At 44.5% G+C, this 21,231-nt stretch overlaps 1 protein-coding gene across 2 annotated transcripts in view; it reads left to right on the forward strand.

Moving 5' to 3' along the window:
• The window catches only part of TOX2 (TOX high mobility group box family member 2), a 324,865-nt gene that overhangs the window by 151,877 nt on the left and 151,757 nt on the right, over nt 1-21,231 (forward strand). The window contains exon 2 of one of the 2 annotated variants that reach the window (XM_036748221.1): nt 3,796-3,861. The exons of the other annotated variant lie outside the window; for it this stretch is intronic. Coding sequence (XP_036604116.1) covers nt 3,796-3,861 — 66 coding nt within the window. The remainder of the gene's footprint in view (nt 1-3,795; nt 3,862-21,231) is intronic. 2 annotated transcript variants of the gene reach the window in all.

Raw genomic sequence — 21,231 nt, forward strand, 5'->3', positions numbered from 1 at the left:
TGCCATTTCCTTCTCTAGCTCATTTAACTGGTGAGGAACTGAAGCAAACAGGGTTAAGTGACTTGCCTGGGGTCTCACAGCTAGTTAAGTGTCTGAGGCTGGATTTGAACTGAGGTCTTTCTGACTCCAGGCCCAGGGCTCTGTCTACTGTGCCATATAGACTAAAGGGTCTCTAAGGTACCTTCCAGCTTTCAATCTATGGTCCAGCCAACAGTGGATATTCCCCAAGGCTCTCTTGTCTTCTCCATCTATATTTTCTTTTTTCTGTAACCTCATCAGCTCCCACAGATTTAACTGTTGTCTTTACATGACTGACTATATATCCATCCACTTTCTCCCTTGAGAGTCAGTCCCACATCACAAATTGCCTATGGACATTTAAAACTGGATGTCCCAGAGATTATCTTAAACTTAGTGTGTCTGAAACTGAACTCATTCTCCTTTTCCTGAAACACTCCCCTCTTCCAAACTTCCCATTTCTGTTAAAGGGACCATCACCCTTCCAGTGCCTTGGGTTCATAATCTGGACATTCTCCTGGAGATGTCACTGTTCCTCACTCTCCATGTATCCAAAGAGTTGCCAAATCTCTCTGATTCTACCTCCACGACATCAATCCCATCCAACGTCTTCTCCACTCATACGACTACCACTTGAGTTCAGGCTCTCATCGCCTCTTGCCTAGATTAATACAGCAGTCTCTTATTTGGTCTTCCTGCCTCAAGTCTCTTAATAACTGGAGCTGGTTCTGCACACTGTTGCCAAAATGATTTTCCTTGAGCGCCCAGCTGACCATGTGATGCCCCTACTCAGCTGATTCCATTGGTTCCCTAATGCCTCTACGATAAATCTAAACTCTTCTTTTTAGCCTTTAAAGCCTCTAAATCTATCTTCCCTGCCTCATTGGACACTGCTCCCCCTCCCTCTTTCTGTAATCTAGCCAAACTGGATTTCCCTCTTCTCTTCACATGTAACACTCCATCTCCCTTCTCTACACCTGGTACTGACCATCCCCGCATTGTCTGCCCTCCCCCTGTCCTTCAGCCTCACTGAATCCCTCGCTTTCTTTAATATGCAGCTCAGGCACCATCTTTTGCAAGAATCCCATCTCCCCAGCAGTTCTAGTGTCCTTCCTCCCAAACTACCTTGCATTTAATACTTTGCATATGCTTGTATTTATTACATTTATGTTGTGTATGTGTATATATATATAACTGCGTGTATCTGTACACGTATATGTGTATATAAATGCAGAAATACAAATATGCAAATATATGTATGCTTATATCTGCCATTAGAATGTAAGCTCATTGAGCATAAGCCTCCAAAAAGACGTAGCATGTGCAGGAGCCACACCCTTGTAAACCATCTCAGTAGATGGGCTAAACCAGGTTGAGGGTAACAGGCAGGCCTCAAACCTGTTGGTGAGTTAGGAGGATGCCTACCCCCAAGCGTTTGAAGACATCCCCCCAGTGGAATGGGTGGATGAGAACAATTTGCTCCAACGCCCATGAAGATACCTGAAGCAGGTTCTGTGGAGGGCTTAGAGCTTGATTAGACATCAAAGATGTCAAGGTCATCCACTACATTCCGGGCCATTACCAGTCGTCTTGATTTCTGTCTTGCCACTGGACTTTGATAACTCTGGAAGAAAGAATGAGGCTGACAACTTTGTGCCACTATGCCTCAGTTAAATCCAATTCACATGCAAGTCAAGACACTGCCCCATGTCATTGGTCATCTTTGAAAACAAACAACAAACCACAACAAGAAGCTGTTTATTGGGAGTAGGGAGTGTTCCATTTTCTGCTCCTGTAACCCCAGCACCTAGTGTAATGCCTAGTGCATAATAGGTGTTTAATAAATAATTCTTGGCTGAATAATTGATTGATCCTATGAAATCTCTGGTGGCCTAGCAGAGGAGAGTTTGGGAACATCATTTGTGAGTCACTGAGTTTAGAGGGGCTTTATAAAAATTCACCTTTTACCCTCTCAGCCTATGCCCTTAACCTCCACAATGGTCTCGGTGATACTTTTGTCCAGAGGCATTGTAAATTTTTCCCTGCAGCCATTAGAGAAGGTGGTATCAGCCTAGTGTGGCTAATTAATTAATTGCCAGCTCTTTCTGGAAATCCAGTGGGAACTCTTGGCCAAGATGTTTCAAAGTCAGTGAAGAGTTAGAGTTAGGGTTCTGAAGATGGAGATGGAGGGGTGGAGTGGTTAATTCTGTTTCACGTGTGACTTGGGTCAGAGAGGTAATTCTTACGGTGACCTTGGGCCAGGTCTGCAGAATCAGGAAGAGAAGGCTATGGGATACATGTCTTTGTGATTTAGAACAGATTTGTTCTCCAGTCTCAGGGGCTCAGGCCAGATTGTGTTATAAGATGCATTGCTTCTGATTGCTTGTCAGCACCATGCTAAACATTGGAGCTGTTCCCCTCTCATGCTGCTGTTACTATGCGTAGAGGTTCTGTTAGCCAGCACATTTAAGGAGAAATGATGTCTGTTATCCACTGCTGGTATATATTAGACTGGCCCACTTAGGCACTTTGAGGCAGTTTGGATTGTTCACAGAATCAGTCATCCCCAGATAAGCCCCTCTATATATTGGGAGAGACATGCATGGTTGCAGGTCTGTGTGTCCTAGGAAGTGTCCTTGATATGGGAACATCTCTGTGTGTTTTTTCAAGGCATGCTGACAGGCAAGGAGGTAGCCAGGGAAGAGTGTATATATGTCCAGGTTTTCTTTTCCCCTGCGTTTCTGTGGTCTGTAGGAATAACTGGTATTATCCTGGTGGTGGAGAGCCAATTTCCTAATTAAGAGCTGAGTCCATAATGATCAGTTCATTCTGAGACCACTCAGGCTTCACCTATAACCAGATAAGGGCTAGAGACTTTGCCTCATCACTATAGGGGTCTGGATGTATGAGAAGGGGACTGTATGATGCTGCAAGTTCTTGTATTTGTAGTCTGAGTCTGACATGGTAATGACTTATAGCCTGATAGTGAATAAATAAGGGAGGCCTTTTGGTCTCCCCCTAGGAGATGGACCTGGGGTTTTATGGAACAATAGGAATAAAGAAAAAAGGTGATTGATTAATAGAAAAAAAGAAAAAAGATTTGGGCAGGAAAGAAGACATAGGAAAACCAGAAGGGAAAGCTCAAGACAGGAGACACAGAAAGAAACTAGACTTCTTGGGGAGCCAGGGTTGAGAGAGTATGGGACTCAAGGGGCTAGGAAGATAAGTGAGGAAGCCATTAAGAATTGTTTCCAAACCTGGACTCTGTATCTGCCCTGTGTGCATTTTGCTTTTCTTATAAATAGTTTATGCCCATAATAAAATCTCTATTATATTGCACTCAAGACTACTGGCCTGAGGGTGTTGTTTTGAGGACTTACCTTAGGGAGAAATGTGGGAGAGATAAGGGGAGAGCCATGTTCATGGGGTATAGTCCCATGAGACAACCCCAAGCCCTCTCTCTCAGAGGATGACAGCGAGGACAGGAGCATTCAGGCAGCTGCCGTACTCACCTTCCAGAAGACTACATCTCACCCATCTAATTCAGCTTCCCTGAGGCACTCATACTCTCACCTACACTTGTTCTGGCTGGGGCTAGTTCTGGGCAGGAGTAATCCTAGCTGGATTACTGGCTGTCCTTCTGATCTTTTCCCCCACACACATACCACCCACCCATGTGAGCCATACATCTGGATGCACTAGTGAAAGGCTTCTTCGAGTTGAGGGAACTCATGGGAAGCAGCTTTAATGAGAATGACTCCTTTCTGTTTGTTTCAGTTTGATGGGGAGAACATGTATATGGGGATGAATGAGGCTAACCAGGAGTTCCTATCGGCCAATCAGGTAAGGGTCATTTGGCTTGTTTGGGTGGGGGAGGTGCATTGTTGCTTGATGTAGAAACATCTGGCAGTCGATGACAAATGATGCCTTGGAAATCAATTTCCTTTCAAGTGGCTCAGAATCTCAAGCCCTGTTGGGGTAGCAGTTGGTAGGGTGGGGGGGAAGGGAGCATTGGAAGGGGCAGAGTCGGCATTCAAGACAAAAACAGGCAACAGGGGGCAAGAAGGAGAGAGCATATGGGGGGTGAAGAGCAGACTGGGTTGGGCTGTGGGTCATCTGGTCACAGAAAAAATGAAAAAGGCTTGGATGCTTCCTATAAATTGACTCCTATTTTGTTGTGGAGTGAAATCAAAATCAACTGAGTTTGAGAAAAACAGAAACTTGTCTTCTAGGGAAGGAGTACAATGGAAACACTGAACCGTAGGTGTAATAGCACACTGAACACACACACGCATGTTTACACACATGTGCTCTCAGGCATTCACTATGCACACTCATGCCCACATGGCTCATTCACATGCCTTTGTACACTCAGTCACACACACAGATTATAGACATGCAGCTTGGCCATGGCTACTCACCACTGCTCAAGCTGATTTGACCAGTATTTGACTAATGCTCATAATTTGCATCTTGGTAGCGCTTAACAGTTTATACTTTGTTCATAACAATGCTCAGAAATCAGGAGGACTGGTATCATTAGCCACATTTTGCAGATCAGAGACAGATCTTAAGTGACTTGTCCAGTGTCACTCACCAAATCAGGAACAGAGATCTTCTTCCAGATCCAGGGTTCTTTCCACTGTGTTTTCCCCCAGTTTGTCTAAATGTACCCAGTGCCTTGGGCGTTGTACAGACATTCCCCAAATTCTGCCTCTGACCTCTCCCCAGCCCCTACCCCTACCCCACTGCCTGCTCAGGAACAAGATGCAGGGGCCTCTGGAAAGATTCTCTCCCAAGGAGAGATGGCTCTTGAGCAGTAGCGCTGATAATGTAGCACTAGCCTCATGGCCCTTGCCAAGGCTCCAGTTATAAATAGAGTCTAGCCCACTGAGGATTCCCAGTGCCACCTTTCCCAGGCTGATTGGTACTGAAACCTGGTGCCCTGAACAGCACCTGTTTCCAATGAGACCTCTTCTGCCCAAGTACTCAACACAATTTGGAGAGTTATCCACCAATGAGGATTTCCTTCTGAGGATGCTCCTTTCCCAATGTATCTACGTACCCATGGGCAAGGCTTGGAAGGTTAGGAACTAATAAGAAAGTGGGCAGAATCGATCATAAGGTCATAGATTTAGAGCTGAATGAGATCTTAGAGATTATCAGATTTGACCCTCTCATTCTACAGATGAAGAAACTATGAAGAGGTTTGCCCAAGGTCACTCAGTAAATCTTCGGCAAAGCTGGGACCCAGACCCAGGTCTCCTCTGGCATACCTAGACGTAGTGCTCCTTCTCTTCCATGGTCCTGCATTACTGCACACTCACCTTTTATAGGACAGGGTTGCCTGGTTGCAACCTTGACTGCCCCGTTCTGTGGCCTCTAAGGTTGCCAAGTGTTGGGTTCTCACTGAGCCATACTGAAAAGCATTGATGGGGGGTGGGGTGGAGGGAGGGGAGACCAGCCTCTCCTACTCTGCCCCTTTTGGCAGTGCGTCAGATCCTAGAAATGTTTTTCTTAGAAAAAAACCTGTTTGTTTTTATTCCTACAATTCAATTCATCATTGGAGTGTGTCGTAACAGATCAATGTTTAACCTTAAGCCACGTCTTCTGCATCCTGTTACATCACATGAGACTGTGTCTTATTAACTTAACAGGCTCCAGATTTTAGAATCAAACCATTCATAGATGTCTGTTTCAGCACAAATTATTATGACCTGTCTTTTCCTGGTAACTCGGTCACACTGCTCACCCCACCAGCCCAGGGCAGGACCAAAGGATATGCTGTCTCCTGCCTGTCTGACAGGCCTCCGTCTTTTCCTTGCATTGCACTGGAATAACAATAATGATTATTATTTATCACATTTATATAGTGCCTTAATATTTACAAAGCACTTTACCTATTTGAGCTCACCATCACAACAATTCAGTGTGCGAGGTATTATTTTCCACACTTTACAGAAAAGGACGTTGAGTTGCGGAGAAATTAAGTGACTTGCCCAGAGTCACACAGCTAATAAATGTCGGACTCAGGATTTGAACCCGGAGCTTTCCATCACTGTCCATTCTAGATATTTCTAACCTGCCCCCTGCCTACAACTCTTTGAAAAGAGAACCCAGAAGGCATCAAGAGTATATAACAGAAGGAGGGACCATTCCTTGGTGAAGGATAAATTCACAAGATTCAGGATGAGCCTGAAAGGAGGGGGAACAAAGGCATATCCCTCCTGATAGTGGTAGGAGGCGGTGAGGAGACTTTCCCTCAGTCCTTCTCAGGTACAAATATGACAAGACTGGGATGGGGGAGGGGAGGAATATTGAAGAGGAGATTGCTATCTCTAGTAGGATGAGGGTCAAGGATTGTAAATCTAGGAGAATTTTAGGAGCTTTGAGGAGGGTGGAGATGCCCTTAGGTCTGGAGGCTTTGGGGCCTTTTGCATGGGAGATACTTTCAGCTCTATTGAGGTAGAAAGACCAGGAATAAACCCCATGAGACTGGCTGCTCAGAATTTACTCTGGGCTGAATGAAAAGAAAGAGAGGAGAACTTTGGGTCTCTTCCCAGCCCAGCCTAGGCCACAAGGATGGGAAAAGAAGGCAAGGGACTCTAAGTAGAGGTGTCGTCCAAGAATCACAATCATGGGATCGTAGATGGGTAACTCAGCTGCTGGATCGCTTATTAAGTGCCTACCAGAGCAGCACCGTCGCTACGCACAAGGAGTTCATAGTCAGATAGCGGTGAAGAACAGTTAGTTACAAAAATAGGCTATACCTGGAAGAATGAGATGGGGCAAAGAAGAAGGCCAGGCAAAGTGCTGTCAGAAGTTTGAGGAGGTGACAGTTGCTTTCACCCAGGAGGATGTCAGGGATGCTTCATGGCAGAGGTGACACCTGGGCTGAACCTTGACGGAAGGAGATCGTAGGATCATAGATTTAGAGCGAGGAGTGACCTTGAAGACCACCGGGTCTGTTCTCATTTTACAGGTGAGGAAACTGAGGCCCAGAGAGCTTAAGTGGCAGAGTGGATAGGGCGCTGGACTTGAAGTCAGGAAGACCTTAATTCAAGTCCAACCCCAGAGACAATACTAGTTCTGTGACCCTAGGCAAATCTGCCTGCCTCAGTTTCCTCATGTGTAAAAATGGGACTAAGAAGAGCACCTACCTCCCAGGGTTGTTGTGAGGAACAAATGAGACAAACTCTATGTAAATAAGAGATATTTTTGTCATCATCATCGTCACTGTCTAGGGTCACAGAGTTCAACAGGTGGGAATCTGTTCTAGGCACGGGAGATTGAAGGATCAAAAGAACAGAGGGAGAAGAGGGAAGGATGAGAATGGAGACAGAGAAGTTCAGTTTGATTCGACTGAGGAGTATGTGAAGGGAGTAGTATGAAGCGAGTTGGGACAGCTGGTTTGCAGTCAGATTGTGGAAAGGCCTTGAATGCCAAGATCAGGAGTTTATACTTTATTTGGACAGCGTGTCCAGAGGAGAGTAACCAGCTTGGGAAAATGAAACTATGCCACTCAAGGATTGACTGAGGGGACTGGCGATGTTTAGCTTGGAGAAGACTTTAAGGCTAACATGATAGCTGTCTTCAAATATCTGTAGGGCTGTCGTGTGGGACAGGGATTAGATTTGATTACTTGGCCCTAGAGGGCTGAATTAGAACCACTGAAGCGAGGTCAAGGGAGAAAAATTTTGGTTCACTATAAAGAAAAACTGCCTAATAATTGAACTGTCCGTCTTTGAAGTAATGAGCTTCCCAACACTGGAGGTATTCACATAGAAGTCGCAGGACTGTCTACCTGCCTGCCAGGGATGATACTGAGGGGATTCCTCTCTCTGGCAGGAGGTTCAGCTTGATGACCTGGAACACTCTTTCTGTTCTCCAGTCCCATGTGTCCTTTGGCCTCCACCTCCCTGTTGTAATTTCCAGGAGGATGGGAGATTTATACCGAGATGGAGTTGTAAGTCATTCATTCAGAAGTGGCAATATCTAGAGGATGTGCTATAGGAGAAGTGTTTTCCATGGGCCCTAGAACTATCATCCTCCTTCCAAAAAAGGAAAGTGAATTATCCATCAAGAAGCCTGAGTCCACCCACCAAGGCTGAACCAATAGATGAGGCCCCTCTCTCTGAGCTCCTGGAGGTGGGGAGAGCTCATAGCCTGCCCCTGGGCTGCTCCTGTGCTCCTCTGTGCTCACTCCTTCCCTGAACTGTGTTTATGGCTCTGCCATTCACCGGGGCAATTCTGCCTTTGGGCACCACTGGATAGCATGTGTAATCATTAAATGGTTTTTGTTTGCTGTGGGCCCGCACAATGCCCAGCAGAGTGAGTACTTAATACAGGTTTGTTGATTGATTTTTTTTTAAGGAAGAAAGTGTTTTGCTGGCATTTGAGCCCATGATGCCATCCCTCCTCCAAGCTCTTCTTGTTCTCCCTATGATTCTTGAATCTGTTTCCCACGTCAGACAGCTTCGCCAGAATTTCACCTGTGGCGTACTGGCAGGGTGGGGAATGAGGATCATAGATTTAGACCCAGAAAGCCCCTTAGAGACCAGCGAGCCCAAACCCCTCATTTTACAGATGAGGAAACTGAGACATAGAGAGGTTAGATGACTCACCCAGTAAGTGTTTGAGGCAAAATTTGAACCCAGATCTTCCTGAATCCTAGCTGTATGCTATACACGAATGGTGTCAAGCTCAAATAGAAAGGGATTCCTGGGGGCTGCACATTGACTTAAAAAACCACAAATTAATGTTATCCATGTTGTACTATATTTTTATTTACTTCGTTAAACATTTCCCAATTACATTTTAATCTGGCTTTGTGCACCCAGGAGTTTTGTGAGTTTGAAAGCTCTGCTATATACGATACCATGTCCAGCTCCCTCATTTTACAGATGGAGGGAGCTGAGGCCCAGAGATGTTAAGTGATTTGCCCAAGATCTCACAGCTAGTTCGTGGGATCATAGATCTAGACTTGGAAGAGACCTAATTCAGCCCCCTCATTTTACATTCCAGGAAGGACTTGCCCAAAGTCAGACAGGCAGTAAGCAAACCCAGGTTCTGTGACTCCAAAGCAAGCCCTACTTTCTCATAATTATAGTCACAGAATGTGACTAAAGTTCCTACGGTCTCCCTTCCCACCCCCCGCCCCCAATTTACCGGACTCACATATGTTGACTTACCCAGCAAGCCTTGTTGACCGAGAGCCCGGTTCTGTGACAGTGGCCTAGACTTCAGGACTAAGAGCAGTATGGTTTTATTAAACTCTAGGCATCCTTCACAAGCAGCGCACACTCATTTGAGCTCCTTATATAGAAGGAAGCCTCCCAGAAGAGTATTTTTTATCTATCTGGTGACTTGCCTCAGGTCACCACAGCGTCTGCTTTAACACATTTGTTCGCTTGTCCATCAAATCACAGGATCACAGAATTAGAGTAGGAAGGATTCTTAGAAGGATTCAAATAATCCAAGTCCCTAATTTTATAGATGCAGAAACCAAGGCCCAAGGAGAGGGTGTGATTTTCCCAAGGTCAGAAGTAAGTGGCAGAGCTAAGATTTTAACTCAAGTCCTCTGAATCCAAATCCAGAGTGAGTGATCTTGTGGTCTTCACCAAGAGTACCCTGGCCCCTGGACAGATGAGAAGACACTGGTCCTCCAGCTGAGCAATGCATACTTTGCTTTGGAGTATCCTTCGCCTCTTTTGCACCTAAGATGGTGTGAATACCTCAGTAACTGTTATGAACCTTATATACAGAATAATCTCCTTTGGGTGGTTAGTAGGCTCCCAAGATCTGCATATAGATGGGGGTAGAATCCAATAACACTTTTTAATGCTGATTAATTTTCTACCTGCCTAAAATCTGAGCATAAAACCTTTCTTTTTCTTTCTAAATAAATGTTATTGATATGTTTTGCTTTTATATTACCTTCAGTTCTCAATATATCTTTCCCCACTCCTTTACCATAATAGCCATCACTTCTAACAGAGAATGAAAAATGAAGAAAAAAAAATAGTTCAACGAAACTAACCATCTGTCCATTAAGTCAGACAGGGTAGGAAGTGTCCCACACCCAGGCTCCCTGTTTTGTTTACCCTTTGCACAATTGATGGGAACCTACTTTGTTCTCAGGCTTTTGTGGAACAGCCCACCTTCGATGCCTGCCCCCTCCCTCTAAAACAGGGATTCTTATCCTGGGTTCTTTGAATTTGTTTGTGGATAGCTATATGGCACTATAATTATTTCCTCCAGTTTTCCAGAGGCTTACATTCTAATGGGAATGTGGGGAAGGGAGTATGCCTGAGGCAGTATGTTTTGGGAATGACTGGACTTGATCTGGCAGCAGGCAAGACCAGGTATCATCAAGAGAATAAATCCAGAGAAATCCAGAGTGGTTGAATACGTGGTGGTTTGGGGAGAAGGCACTAGCCATAAGGGGATCAAGAAAGACTTCATGGAGTGGAAGTATTTAAACTGCAGCTTGAATGAAGACAGAGATTCTATGAAGCAGAGGTACCTCCTTCAGGCATGAGGGAGAGACGGTATATAAAGGCATGGAGGTGGGAGATTGAGTATGGTACATGAGGAACAGAGAGAAAGCCAGTTTGGCTGTATCATAGAGTGCAGGAGGGGGAGTAATGTCCAGTGAGACTGAAAAGATGGATTGCACCTAAGTTTTATAGGGCTTTCAAAGCTAAATGGAGGCCTTTATTTTTTTCCAGGAGGCCATAGAGGTTCTTTGATACTTTTGAGGACATTTCACTTCATATGAAAAAGAGCTGGGTATCTTAGGTGACCATAGATTCACTATCAGTCGACTTTGTAGCCCATAGGCTATCCCGTTATCTTTTGGCCTTGCTCACGACTGGACTATCTGATTTTATGGCCATATGTATCCTTGAAGATGTATTTCATTTCATTTCTCATGCACAAACCATTATCTGATGTATGTTATAGCCTGTTTACATACACTGTACCCTTTTGGTCTACATGAGATCTTGACTCTTCTGAGACCATGGCACTCCATGGCCCACTATTGTATGTTGTCACTGGAAGAATGTTGATGTTTAAGAATAGAGCTGCCTGTGCTGAATGATTCCCCACGTATGATCCAGCCAGGTCTCTCCCTTCTGTTCAGTTTCGGATCCAGTTCCTGATCCGTCTTCAGTGCTTGTCTAAGAGACAGGTTCTGATAGACTAATTCGGTGGGGTGCCCATCCAAGTACATGCTTGGTTTTCCCACTGTGGATGGCTAGGCCATCTCTTTTGAGGAGTCACAGGTTTCACTGAGATGTCCTTGTAGCGTTCCAGACCTCCTTGTCATCAACATCATGTCACAGTGTCTCCCCATTACAATGTAAACTTCTTGAGGGCAGAAACTGTTTCACTTTTGTCTTCATATCCCCTCGACCCGGCCTAGTGCCTGGCAAATAGTAGGTGCTCTAAAAAAAGGCTTTTGGATCGATCTGCCAAGGACATTAGAGAACCTCATCATTGTTTGGGAGTCTCTTATTTCAACTTTGCATAGAAAGTCCAGACGCTGGCAAACACATTTGGTGAGCCTGTGTCTCCCTATTTTATGTCATTAAGTCTCTGAACAAAGTTATCTCTGTGACTTCATTTTCCGTGAACTCCCAATTGACTTTAACATGTATGCTGGAGACACATTGGAGGCACTTTTTTCAGTGATGAATTTAGTGCTGTTAAATGTAGAGCCCTGCATTTGGGTTAAAAAAAAACCAGACAAATCAACATCTGCACAAGAATAGATGGGAGAGAGAAAACAGAACTATAGAACACTTCATGTGAAGAAGATTTGGGAGTCTTAGGTGACCATAAATTCACTATGAATCTACAATGTGGTGAAATAGCTCTCAAAACTAATGAGATCTTGATCTGTTTTAATAGAAGTTTAGTTTCCAAAACAAGGGAGGTGATATCTCTGCTGTCCTCTGCTCTGGTTAGATATTAGCTGGAATATTGTGCCTAATTTTATGTGCTATCCTGTGAGACTTTGAGCTGAAGCCATTCATGAAACAGTGTCATGGAGGGTAAGGAGACTAGTAACCTTGTCTGTGAGAATTGGTTGAAGGAGCTGGTACCTGGCACAGTGCCTTTTACTTCATATCCTCCAGCTCTGGTAGATCTGTGATCTCTTCAATATAGGTACTCCTTCCAACATGCAGATCGCAACCCATTTATGCCCCACCATCCTAGGTACCTCTTATCCATGTCCTCCCATTAATCTGCCACCAGGGTTCACCCAACATGCTGGAAGATACCTACGTATTATATAATCTCTTGTCGATCGAATCAGAGCCACATTTTGACCCAGAAATGAGTCAAATGCAAAAGTCATTCCACTCTTCTTCTTGGAGATTTCAAGGTTAGCAAAGGAGAATGTGGGCTGCCCATTGGTTATCCCTCATTCTTTGCTCTGTAACTGCCCTGTCTTTTTGCCTGGTCATACATTTCTCTGATGATATTCTTGACACCACTTTTGCTGCATAATTCTCGTTTGTAGTCTGGTGCATTCTGCAGCCATGAGCCCCTCTATTCATTACCTATCAGGTAATGTTCAACTTTAGTTCTGTGGAGTTTGTAGCATCCCTTGACTCACATCCATTCATCACCAGAAGAATGTTGGTGTTAAAAGATGAATTCTGCCCCCTCCCTCACCCTTTCTTTGCCAAAGTGGGGAGCCATGGGTGTGGAACATGGCATCATTTGTCAAGACTTTTTTTATAGTTTCACTCAACTTTTTTTTTTACCTTTAAAAATTTTTGCTCTAAGGGATCGTTCTTGTGAGAAGATAAAGGAATGCATCAGGAGATAGGTGACGTACAGAGAAGCTATGGATACAAAAATCTTTTTATTAAAGAGGGACCTGTGTTTCCAGAAAAAGCATTGGGTCATTAAAGGAATTAGGCAGTTTCCCAAAGATCATCCAGCCTCGCTCCTCCTCCTGAGGGCTTAATAATTACTAAGTGTTTCTTGAATAGAATTGAACTGGGAATTCTTAGCTTAGAGAAAAGAAGGCCAGGCGTTGGGGTGGGGGAAAGAGGAGGCATGAACGCTATCTATAGATATCTAAGGATTTGTGCCCAGATGCTGCAGAGGGACAGGAGTGATCCAAGTACAGCAAAGGGTCAACCCGTTGTGACTCTGGAGCTACAAATGCGTCTCTAGCAAGTTCTCTCCTCTGCCTTCGAATGTCTCCAGCAGCCAGGATTTTTCTTTCTGGTTGAGCGAGGAGGTCAGATATGTCCCTTAGCTTTGGTGTCTTCATTTCTCTGTATTCCACATTGTTCAGGTGGTGCAGGGGATAGAATGCTGGACCTGGAATCAGGTAAACCTGAGTTCAAATCCAGCGTCAGACACTTGCTGACTGTGCGAACCTGGGCAAGTCACTTAACCACTCCCTACCTCAGTTTTCTCAGCTACAGAATGGAGATACTAAGGGTTGGTTGGTTGGTTGTCATCCTTTGTTCCTGAAGAGGACCAAACTGACATCACTGTGCTAGAGTCAAGCTTCATTGTGTCCAACTGTGGCTGATCAGACCAGTTTGAGCCTGGAATGTTCTAGCACATGTCGGGCACACATCGTTCATGTGAACCTTTGGGTTGGAGTCTCTAAATTTGCGCATCCTGCATTTCCTTTGAGCTCCTTCAATTTTGCTTTGCTCATAAAACACAGCACCTTCTCTGATGTGGGCGCTCCATGATGAGCGATCCTGTGCCAGTGCCTCCCCTGTCACACAATCGATTCCAAAGTTTTTAAGAGTTCTTAATAGCACATACCTCATAGGATAGGTGTCCTGAGGATCAAATAAGATAATTTTTGTAAAGCACTTACCACAGTGCCTGGCACATAGTAGGTACTTAAAAATGTTTGCTCTCTTGTTCCCCGGCCCTCCATCTCCCTGTTTTCACTGCTGCTTCCTCTGGCCAGTTGTAGTAGATAGAGTTCTGTATTTGGAGTCAGGAAAACTTGGGTTCAAAAGCTGCATCCCATGCTCATTATCTGTTATTTAGATAAGATGAATCACTTAACTTTTCTGGACCTCAGTCTTTTTATCTGCAAAATGGGAATGGTAATATCCGAAGCCTACCTCACAGGGCTATTTATTGTAAAGAAGCACAAATAAAGTAATATGGGCCAAGTACTTTGCAAAATTTAGGATCATAGACATAGCAGTAAAAGGGATCTCAGTGTTCCATCGATCCCAACCCTTCATCTTATAGACAAGGCCAGGAAAGGTTAAGTGATTTGATCGAAGCCACAGAGCTTAATATGTGGCAGAGCCAAGATTAGAGGTCTATATAAATGTCAGTTATTATCCGGCTTAAAGCATCGGGCATTTCTGGGATAGCCAATGTTAGGTACAGCTGTAGGTGTGGGCAATAGCATCTTAGTGTAGGAATGTCTGCAGACACCTACTCAAGGCTTCAGACTGGGTCCAAGTGTTAGTCTTCTAGGATGCCCCCATTACCAGTGATGGTGGCAGAGGTCAGTGATGGACACTATTGTTTGATCTGATGACAAGATGTGTCCCCCTCCTGGCCTCTGCTGGGGTCAAATTACTTTTGGATTTGACTCATTTCTGGGGTCAGATCCTGGCTCAGGACCTGACTGAATGGCAGAAATTGTATAATGGGTGTGTATCCCTGGGCCAAACAAGCTTGGAGAGCTATTCTAATGGGTTTTCTAAAGGCACAGCTGTCTGGGTGACTTATTTAAAATGGGATTTCGAAGTGGTGTTCTTGCCATTTAATGCCCTCCTTCAGGGTTACACAAGGTTTATCAAATCGTAAATAACATTTAGGGGCTTCATTTTAACATAATAGGCCTGATCCTTATGAGGGATATGAGGGATGGGCCAGAGCAGCAAATCTGGTGTTTGGTAAACAAGCAGTGTTGTAGAAGTAAATAATAGCATAATTAGATCCCTGTGAGCCTGCTGGTACTGACTGAGGCCTCCTTTCCTCAGATCTTGCCAAGGGTGAGGATGAGGCAGAGTGGAGGGGGTTCAGCCCTCCTGGCAGCTCAGTTCCAGGGCCTGAATCTGCTGCTAAAGTAGAAGGGACTGGGATCCAATGCAGGGTTTTCTTTCCTTCGAAAGAGCCTAGACCGCTTCAGAATACCAAGCATAGTGCTTTGGGTAAAGTCCAGTGGGCAACGGGCCTGGATGAGGAATAGGCCCTGTCTCATCCTGCTGGTCTGGAATGGCACAGATGGAGCACCTGACATCAGAAGAGTACGGAGATGGTTGGGTAGCACCATGCATAGGGCACTGGATCTGGGGTTATCGGAAGACCTGAGTTGGAATCCTGTCTCAGATACTTTAGCAAGTCACTTAACCTGTCTGCCTCAGTTTCCTCACCTATAAAGTGGGGGTAATTATACCACCTACCTCACAGTTCTGTTGTAAGGATCAAATGAGATCACATATATGAAGCATTTTACAAATCTTAAAATGCTGTATGAATGCTAGCTATTTTATTATCATCCTCTCTCTCTCTCTCTCTCTCTCTCTCTCTCTCGGCTGAGCAACAATTTATAGAAATCCCAAGAGGGATGCAAAGCTTTCAACTTGTTTTCCAAATGGAGGAGTTACCTTAAAACAGAAATCCCATTTGTATCCCCATACCTAGTACAGTGTCTGGCACATGGAAGGTCCTCAATAAATTTGAATTGATTGACTGATTGGAGAGAGCGAGTACCATAGGGAGTGTCTGAAGTCCTGGTGGGGAGTTACATCTGGGGCTAATGAAGAAAGATGCTGTAATTTGTTGGGGTTGGGGCGATTTGGATTTATAACCACTCCTCATTTCCTGCCTCCTTCCCCCCCAAATAACTTATAGGCATGAAGGAAGAGACACGTGAAAGAAGTTATTGAGAGCAATGCCCAAGACAGGAAGGAAAAGAATCCTTCTCCTCCCTCTTTTTTGTCATCTTCTTTTCCTTTACTCCTGTTTTTCATACCTTTCTGCTTCTCTTGCTTCCTTTGCTATACTCTCCTCCATCAGTCCAGTCAACACTGAGTGACTGATGAATCAGGCTTTGCTGGGTGTCCTGGGACAGACAGATCTGACCTTGGATCATGTGGGCGCCATCCCCAGCAGCATTGAGGGGTCATTCACACCTTAGTATGAATTCAGTCAATCAAATCTTTTGTGTTCCTCACCCCTACCTTGCTCAGACTCTGCTCCAAGGAAGTTAGTGAGGAGCTGGAGGCCCCACCAGCTAAGAAGCATTTGACACAATAATACACTCTCTCTCTCTCTTTTCTCTTTCTGTCTATATATATATGTGTGTATGTATATATGATGTGTGTATATATATGTATATGTATGTACACACGCGCAGGCACACACAAACTCCCTGAAAAGAAAGAAATTACAAAATTACCTGGGACTCACTTTTGCTCCACCTGGTCCCTTTTATTTTCTAGCAAAACAAAAACCATCTGCTTTTGACACTCACTGAGCTTTTCCTTAATAGTGGGCGGTCTTGCAAAAGGATGAGTTAGTTTGTTCCCTGGCTTTTATCTTGAGTCTCTCAGTGTGAACACACTGGATGGCAGAGGTGTAGCCTTTAGATTGTCTATGTATAATATAGATGTGGCATCCACATTACACATAAGGATGGGATGGCTCAATTTTACAGAAGATTTGGAAATAGGCACAGAAAGGTTTAACGTCATACCAGAAATCATGTTGTTGGCTCACGGACTCTGGGGAAGATGTCTGTCCTTCTTTGGTCATTAAAAAATAATAACTCACATTTCCCAGTGGTTGGTAAGATTTACCAAGCCCGTTCCTGAATAACTGCAACTTTGTGGGGTAAGTAGGGCAAGCGTTATTGGACCCATCATATAGAGGGCAAGACTAAGGCTTAGAGGATAGTAGGGATTTGCACATAATCATATCCTATTAAGTATCTGTAATTCAAAGGCAAATCTTCCATCTCCAGATCTCATGTTCTTTCTGCAGGACAGGTATTCTTCACCTTTTTTTGTGTTATGAAACCCTCTGGAAGTCTGGTAAAACCCATAGATTCCCCAGCATCTGTTGCTTACATTCATAAATGAAGGAAATGCTAAGTTTTAGTTAAAGGTTAGGAAAAACGAAGATGCCATCCAAATTTATGGACCTCCTAGAAATCTATCTATGGACAATAAACTCCAGGTGAAGAACTCTGGCTCTGAAGAGGCGTTCATCCTTTGAAAAAGTTATCTCTTTGATAAGGGTGAACTCACCTCTGGTAGGATGTGAACTCACCTGCCCTTACCACCTAGTTAAGGATCATTGATTGATTTCAGTTTATAAACTTGAATTTCACCCTTCAACCTGGCATTTAAAAGTACAGGAGACAGAGAGCAAGAAGCCCATATCCTATAGCAGGTAAGAGAGGAGTAGAATTGGAAGAGATAGAAAGCTTCCCCATTTCCTAGACCCAGGGCCTGCTATCAGCAAAATGTCAAAATAGGTGAAATTTGTCTCTCTGGCCACTCCCAGTTCTCTTTCCAAGCCAGGCTCCTACTTCCTGGTGACTGTTTCTACCAAACATCAGTGCATAAATGCTGACTTTACCCACGTATAAGAGCACCACATCTGGTCTGCTCTTTTATGGTTTCCCTGTTTCAAAATTACTACCTTTGGCTCTTTCCGAGCCCAAACCAGAACTCTTACTGCTGCTGTGTAGCTGAAGCATCTGTATGTTGGAATAGAAGTCATTCACACCAAAGAGTCAATGACCGAAGGTCCCATAGCGTTTTATTTGGTGGGGGGGTGGGGGTAATTTGGATTTTAAGAGGAGACATTTTATTAATCCAATAAAATCTCAAATGAAGATATTTCAGGCTTATGGGGAAAGACCCCAAGATCCTTCAGGTCCAAGGTTGGGTGACGGAAGCAATCAATGAGTAAGTCATATTTGTAAGGCAGACTTTGTATTTGGAAATTTAGAGATACGTATGTGGGAACCAAACAAGTAATAGCTTATAACTTTTTTTAGAACCTTAGGTCATGGAAATTGGAAAGGCTATTTGAGTGAATATTAAGCATTTATTGACTCGGGCAAAGGTAAACATCAGAGTTTAGAGACCTCAAACAAATATTGACTAAGGTACAGTCAAAGTCAATATTTACCTGCTGAGCCTATAAATTATTGTATTATGATTGGTGTTTGTTAAATGACTGCAATCTATTTAGGGCTCTGTACTTCGGTGTCTGCCCAAGGGAAGCACGTGGCCTGTGAGAGGAACAGAACGTTTCCATATCTGAGACTCAGTTTCCTTGTCTGTAAAACGAGAGGATTGGACTGATGATCTCCAAGGTCCTTACCAGCTCTCAGTCCTATAATCCAAAGATGAGAAATATGCAACAGGAGAGCCCAGTACCACTTAAGAGAAAACAATCTAGGCTTGGAGGCCTGAGGAACCTGGCCCAGGTGACAGCTCTGTTACCTCCATGCTGTGTGGACCTTAGACAAAGTATGTAACCTCAGTGTCCTCAGCTGTATAACGGGGTAGTAGTTCTTGTATTATCTACCTCACAGATCTGTTGTAAGAAAACAGGCTTTTCAGCTTGGTCTATAGGAAGGAAAACTGAATTTGTAGTCAGAGAACCTGGGTTCAAATCCTCACACTTTCCTCTTTACTGCCTCTGTGATTTGGAGCAAGTCTCTTCACCATGATGGGCCTCAGTAAATCGAGGGGAGAAGAAAACATGGCCTGAGGTCCCTGCAAGCCCTGGATCTATGGTCTAAGTTATGACCTTGTGACCTTATGAACTGAAGTCCTGTACATCTCATAAAACCCTGTCCTCACAACAGCCGCATAAGGCATATCATACAAGGATAAGTGTTCTCATTTTGTTGTGGGGGTTGTGGAATCGTGTCAGCCATGTCTGACTCTTCCTGACCCTATTTGAGGTTTTTTTTTGGTTTGTTTGTTTTCTGGGGGGGGGAGGGGGAAGGCAGGGCAATTGGGGTTAAGTGACTTGCCCAAGGTCACACAGCTAGTAAGTGTGTCACGTGTCTGAGGTCAGATTTGAACTCAGGTCCTCCTGACCCCAGAGCCAGTGTTCTACTTACCAAGCCACCTGGCTGCCCCACTATTTGAGGTTTTCTTGGCAAAGTTACTGCAGTGGTTTGCCATTTCCTTCTCCAGTTCATTTTATACATGAGGAAACTGAGGCAAGAAGAGTTAAGTGACATAGCTAGTAAGTATCTGAGGCCCGGATTTGAACTCAGGTCTTCCCACCTCCAGAACTGGGGCTCTATCCAATTCACAGATGAGGAAACTGTGGCCCAAGGAGAATTGAATGATTTTATTTTGCCCAAGGTCACCCCCAGCATGTGACTGATGGAGCTAGAAATGTGAACCCTTGTCTTCTGATCCCAGATCTTGGGCTCTTGGGAGCTGACTCCCATCATTCTATGAGCACAATCCAATCCAGACCCTGCCCTTGAAGCAGGACAGGAAAGAAAGAACAAAGAACCAGGAGTTTCCAGTCCTAGATCACATAGTACAGACCGTAAGTTGTATCCAAAGCCAGGAGGAACTTCAGCTGCTGTGGTCATGGTAGGCTTCATGGAGGAGGGTTAGGGGCATGCTACAGGGGAATTGGTAGCAGCTGTCTAACCCTGAGGTTATTGAGTTGTAGCCCCCAAGGTTGTTTGAAGGGTAAACAACATCGGTTTGAAGGTTAGAGATCTGGGCCAAGCTCTTGTCCCCTTGGTGCCCCAGAGCTGGCATAGCTGCATGACTAAGACTCATAAGTTCATACTATGTGAGAACTATTGGAAGGATTTGGGGATGTTTCACTTGGAGAAAAATTAAGGGGAGGGTGGGGGAGATGAAAACTACCTCCAAGTTTTTGAAAGTCTGTCCCACCAAAGAAGGTCTAGATTTGCTTGGCTTGGCCCCAGATGGAAGAACTGGGAGCAATGGTTGGCAGTAGCAAAGATGCAAATTTAGGTTTGAGTTCAAGACATGGTTCTTAATGATTTGAGCCAACAGAAAATGGAATGGGCTGCTTTGGGAGGTAGTGAGTTCCCTGTCACTGGAGTTTTCCAAGCAAAGGCTAGCATGGGGGTGGGGAACATGTGGCCTCGAGACTACATTTGGCCTTCTAGGTCCTCAGGTGTGGGCCTTTGACAGAATCCAAACTTCACCCCTGGGCTGGCATCCAGCTGCTGGTCGATGACCGATCAGCTGTATTGTAGTGGGTCTTCTTACTCAGGTATGGGCTGGATTCATGGCCTCTGAGGACCTTCTGATGCTGAGATTCTGTGAATTGAACTCTAGTGTTCCTGGAGTGACTAGCAATTATAATATATCCTATACCTTTATTTATTTTTTTTCATGCAGGGAGGTACTGTCTTGGGGAAAAGCCCCTAAGAATTAATAAATCCCAATGTAATTTTAAAAACCTGATCAGCTTTGAAACCAAAGTAATTAACCTGTTTCTACTGTATTTTGTTAGCTCCCAAAATGTTAGTCTTTGTGATTACAGCTCTCTGAGCAGGAGTTTGATCGCTTAGAGGATAGAGGAGGAGCTGGAGGCTTTGAAAAACAGCCTGATGTTGAAAATCCTTCCCACATATCCTAATAATACATCAAAAAGGTGGTTTTTTGTGAGGGTTTTTAAAGAGCAGTTAGCCCTGGGAACAAAAGAGAAGGTACAAGCGTAATTTATCACTTTGCCAGGGTTGGCAGACACCGCTTTGGTATACTAGCATCCCTTAATGAAGACAACTGCCATCAATTAAATGAACAAACAGCTTAGGCTGATAGCAGAGGTGTTGGCCCAGACACCACCTGCTAATTTGCAGAGAGCTAAGGCGTTAAGAACTGTGAGGAGGAGATTCCCTTTCTTCCTTAGGCATTGTTCTTTGGGAGTGGAGCATGGTAGCCCCCAAGGCACGCTCTTCATTAGACTCAAGCTTCATCCGTTCAGTCGGCAGCCAGTTTCACCAATTCATCACTTCTCCCTCGCAATCTTACTAGCCCATGAAAAGCCCTCGGTTGCTTTCTCCGACTCACATTCAAACACAGATTTCTAGAGAATCTCTCTCCAGAGATCTTTGCTTTCCCAGGAACAGAGACTGGACATGCCCTCCTGGGTCAATTCTAGCTGTGTAGGTCTATGGGAGACAAACAGATTCACACAGCAGATTAGGGAGGAGTAATCCCA

Source organism: Trichosurus vulpecula, chromosome 3, assembly GCF_011100635.1.
Source record: "Trichosurus vulpecula isolate mTriVul1 chromosome 3, mTriVul1.pri, whole genome shotgun sequence".
Lineage (NCBI taxonomy): Eukaryota > Metazoa > Chordata > Mammalia > Diprotodontia > Phalangeridae > Trichosurus > Trichosurus vulpecula.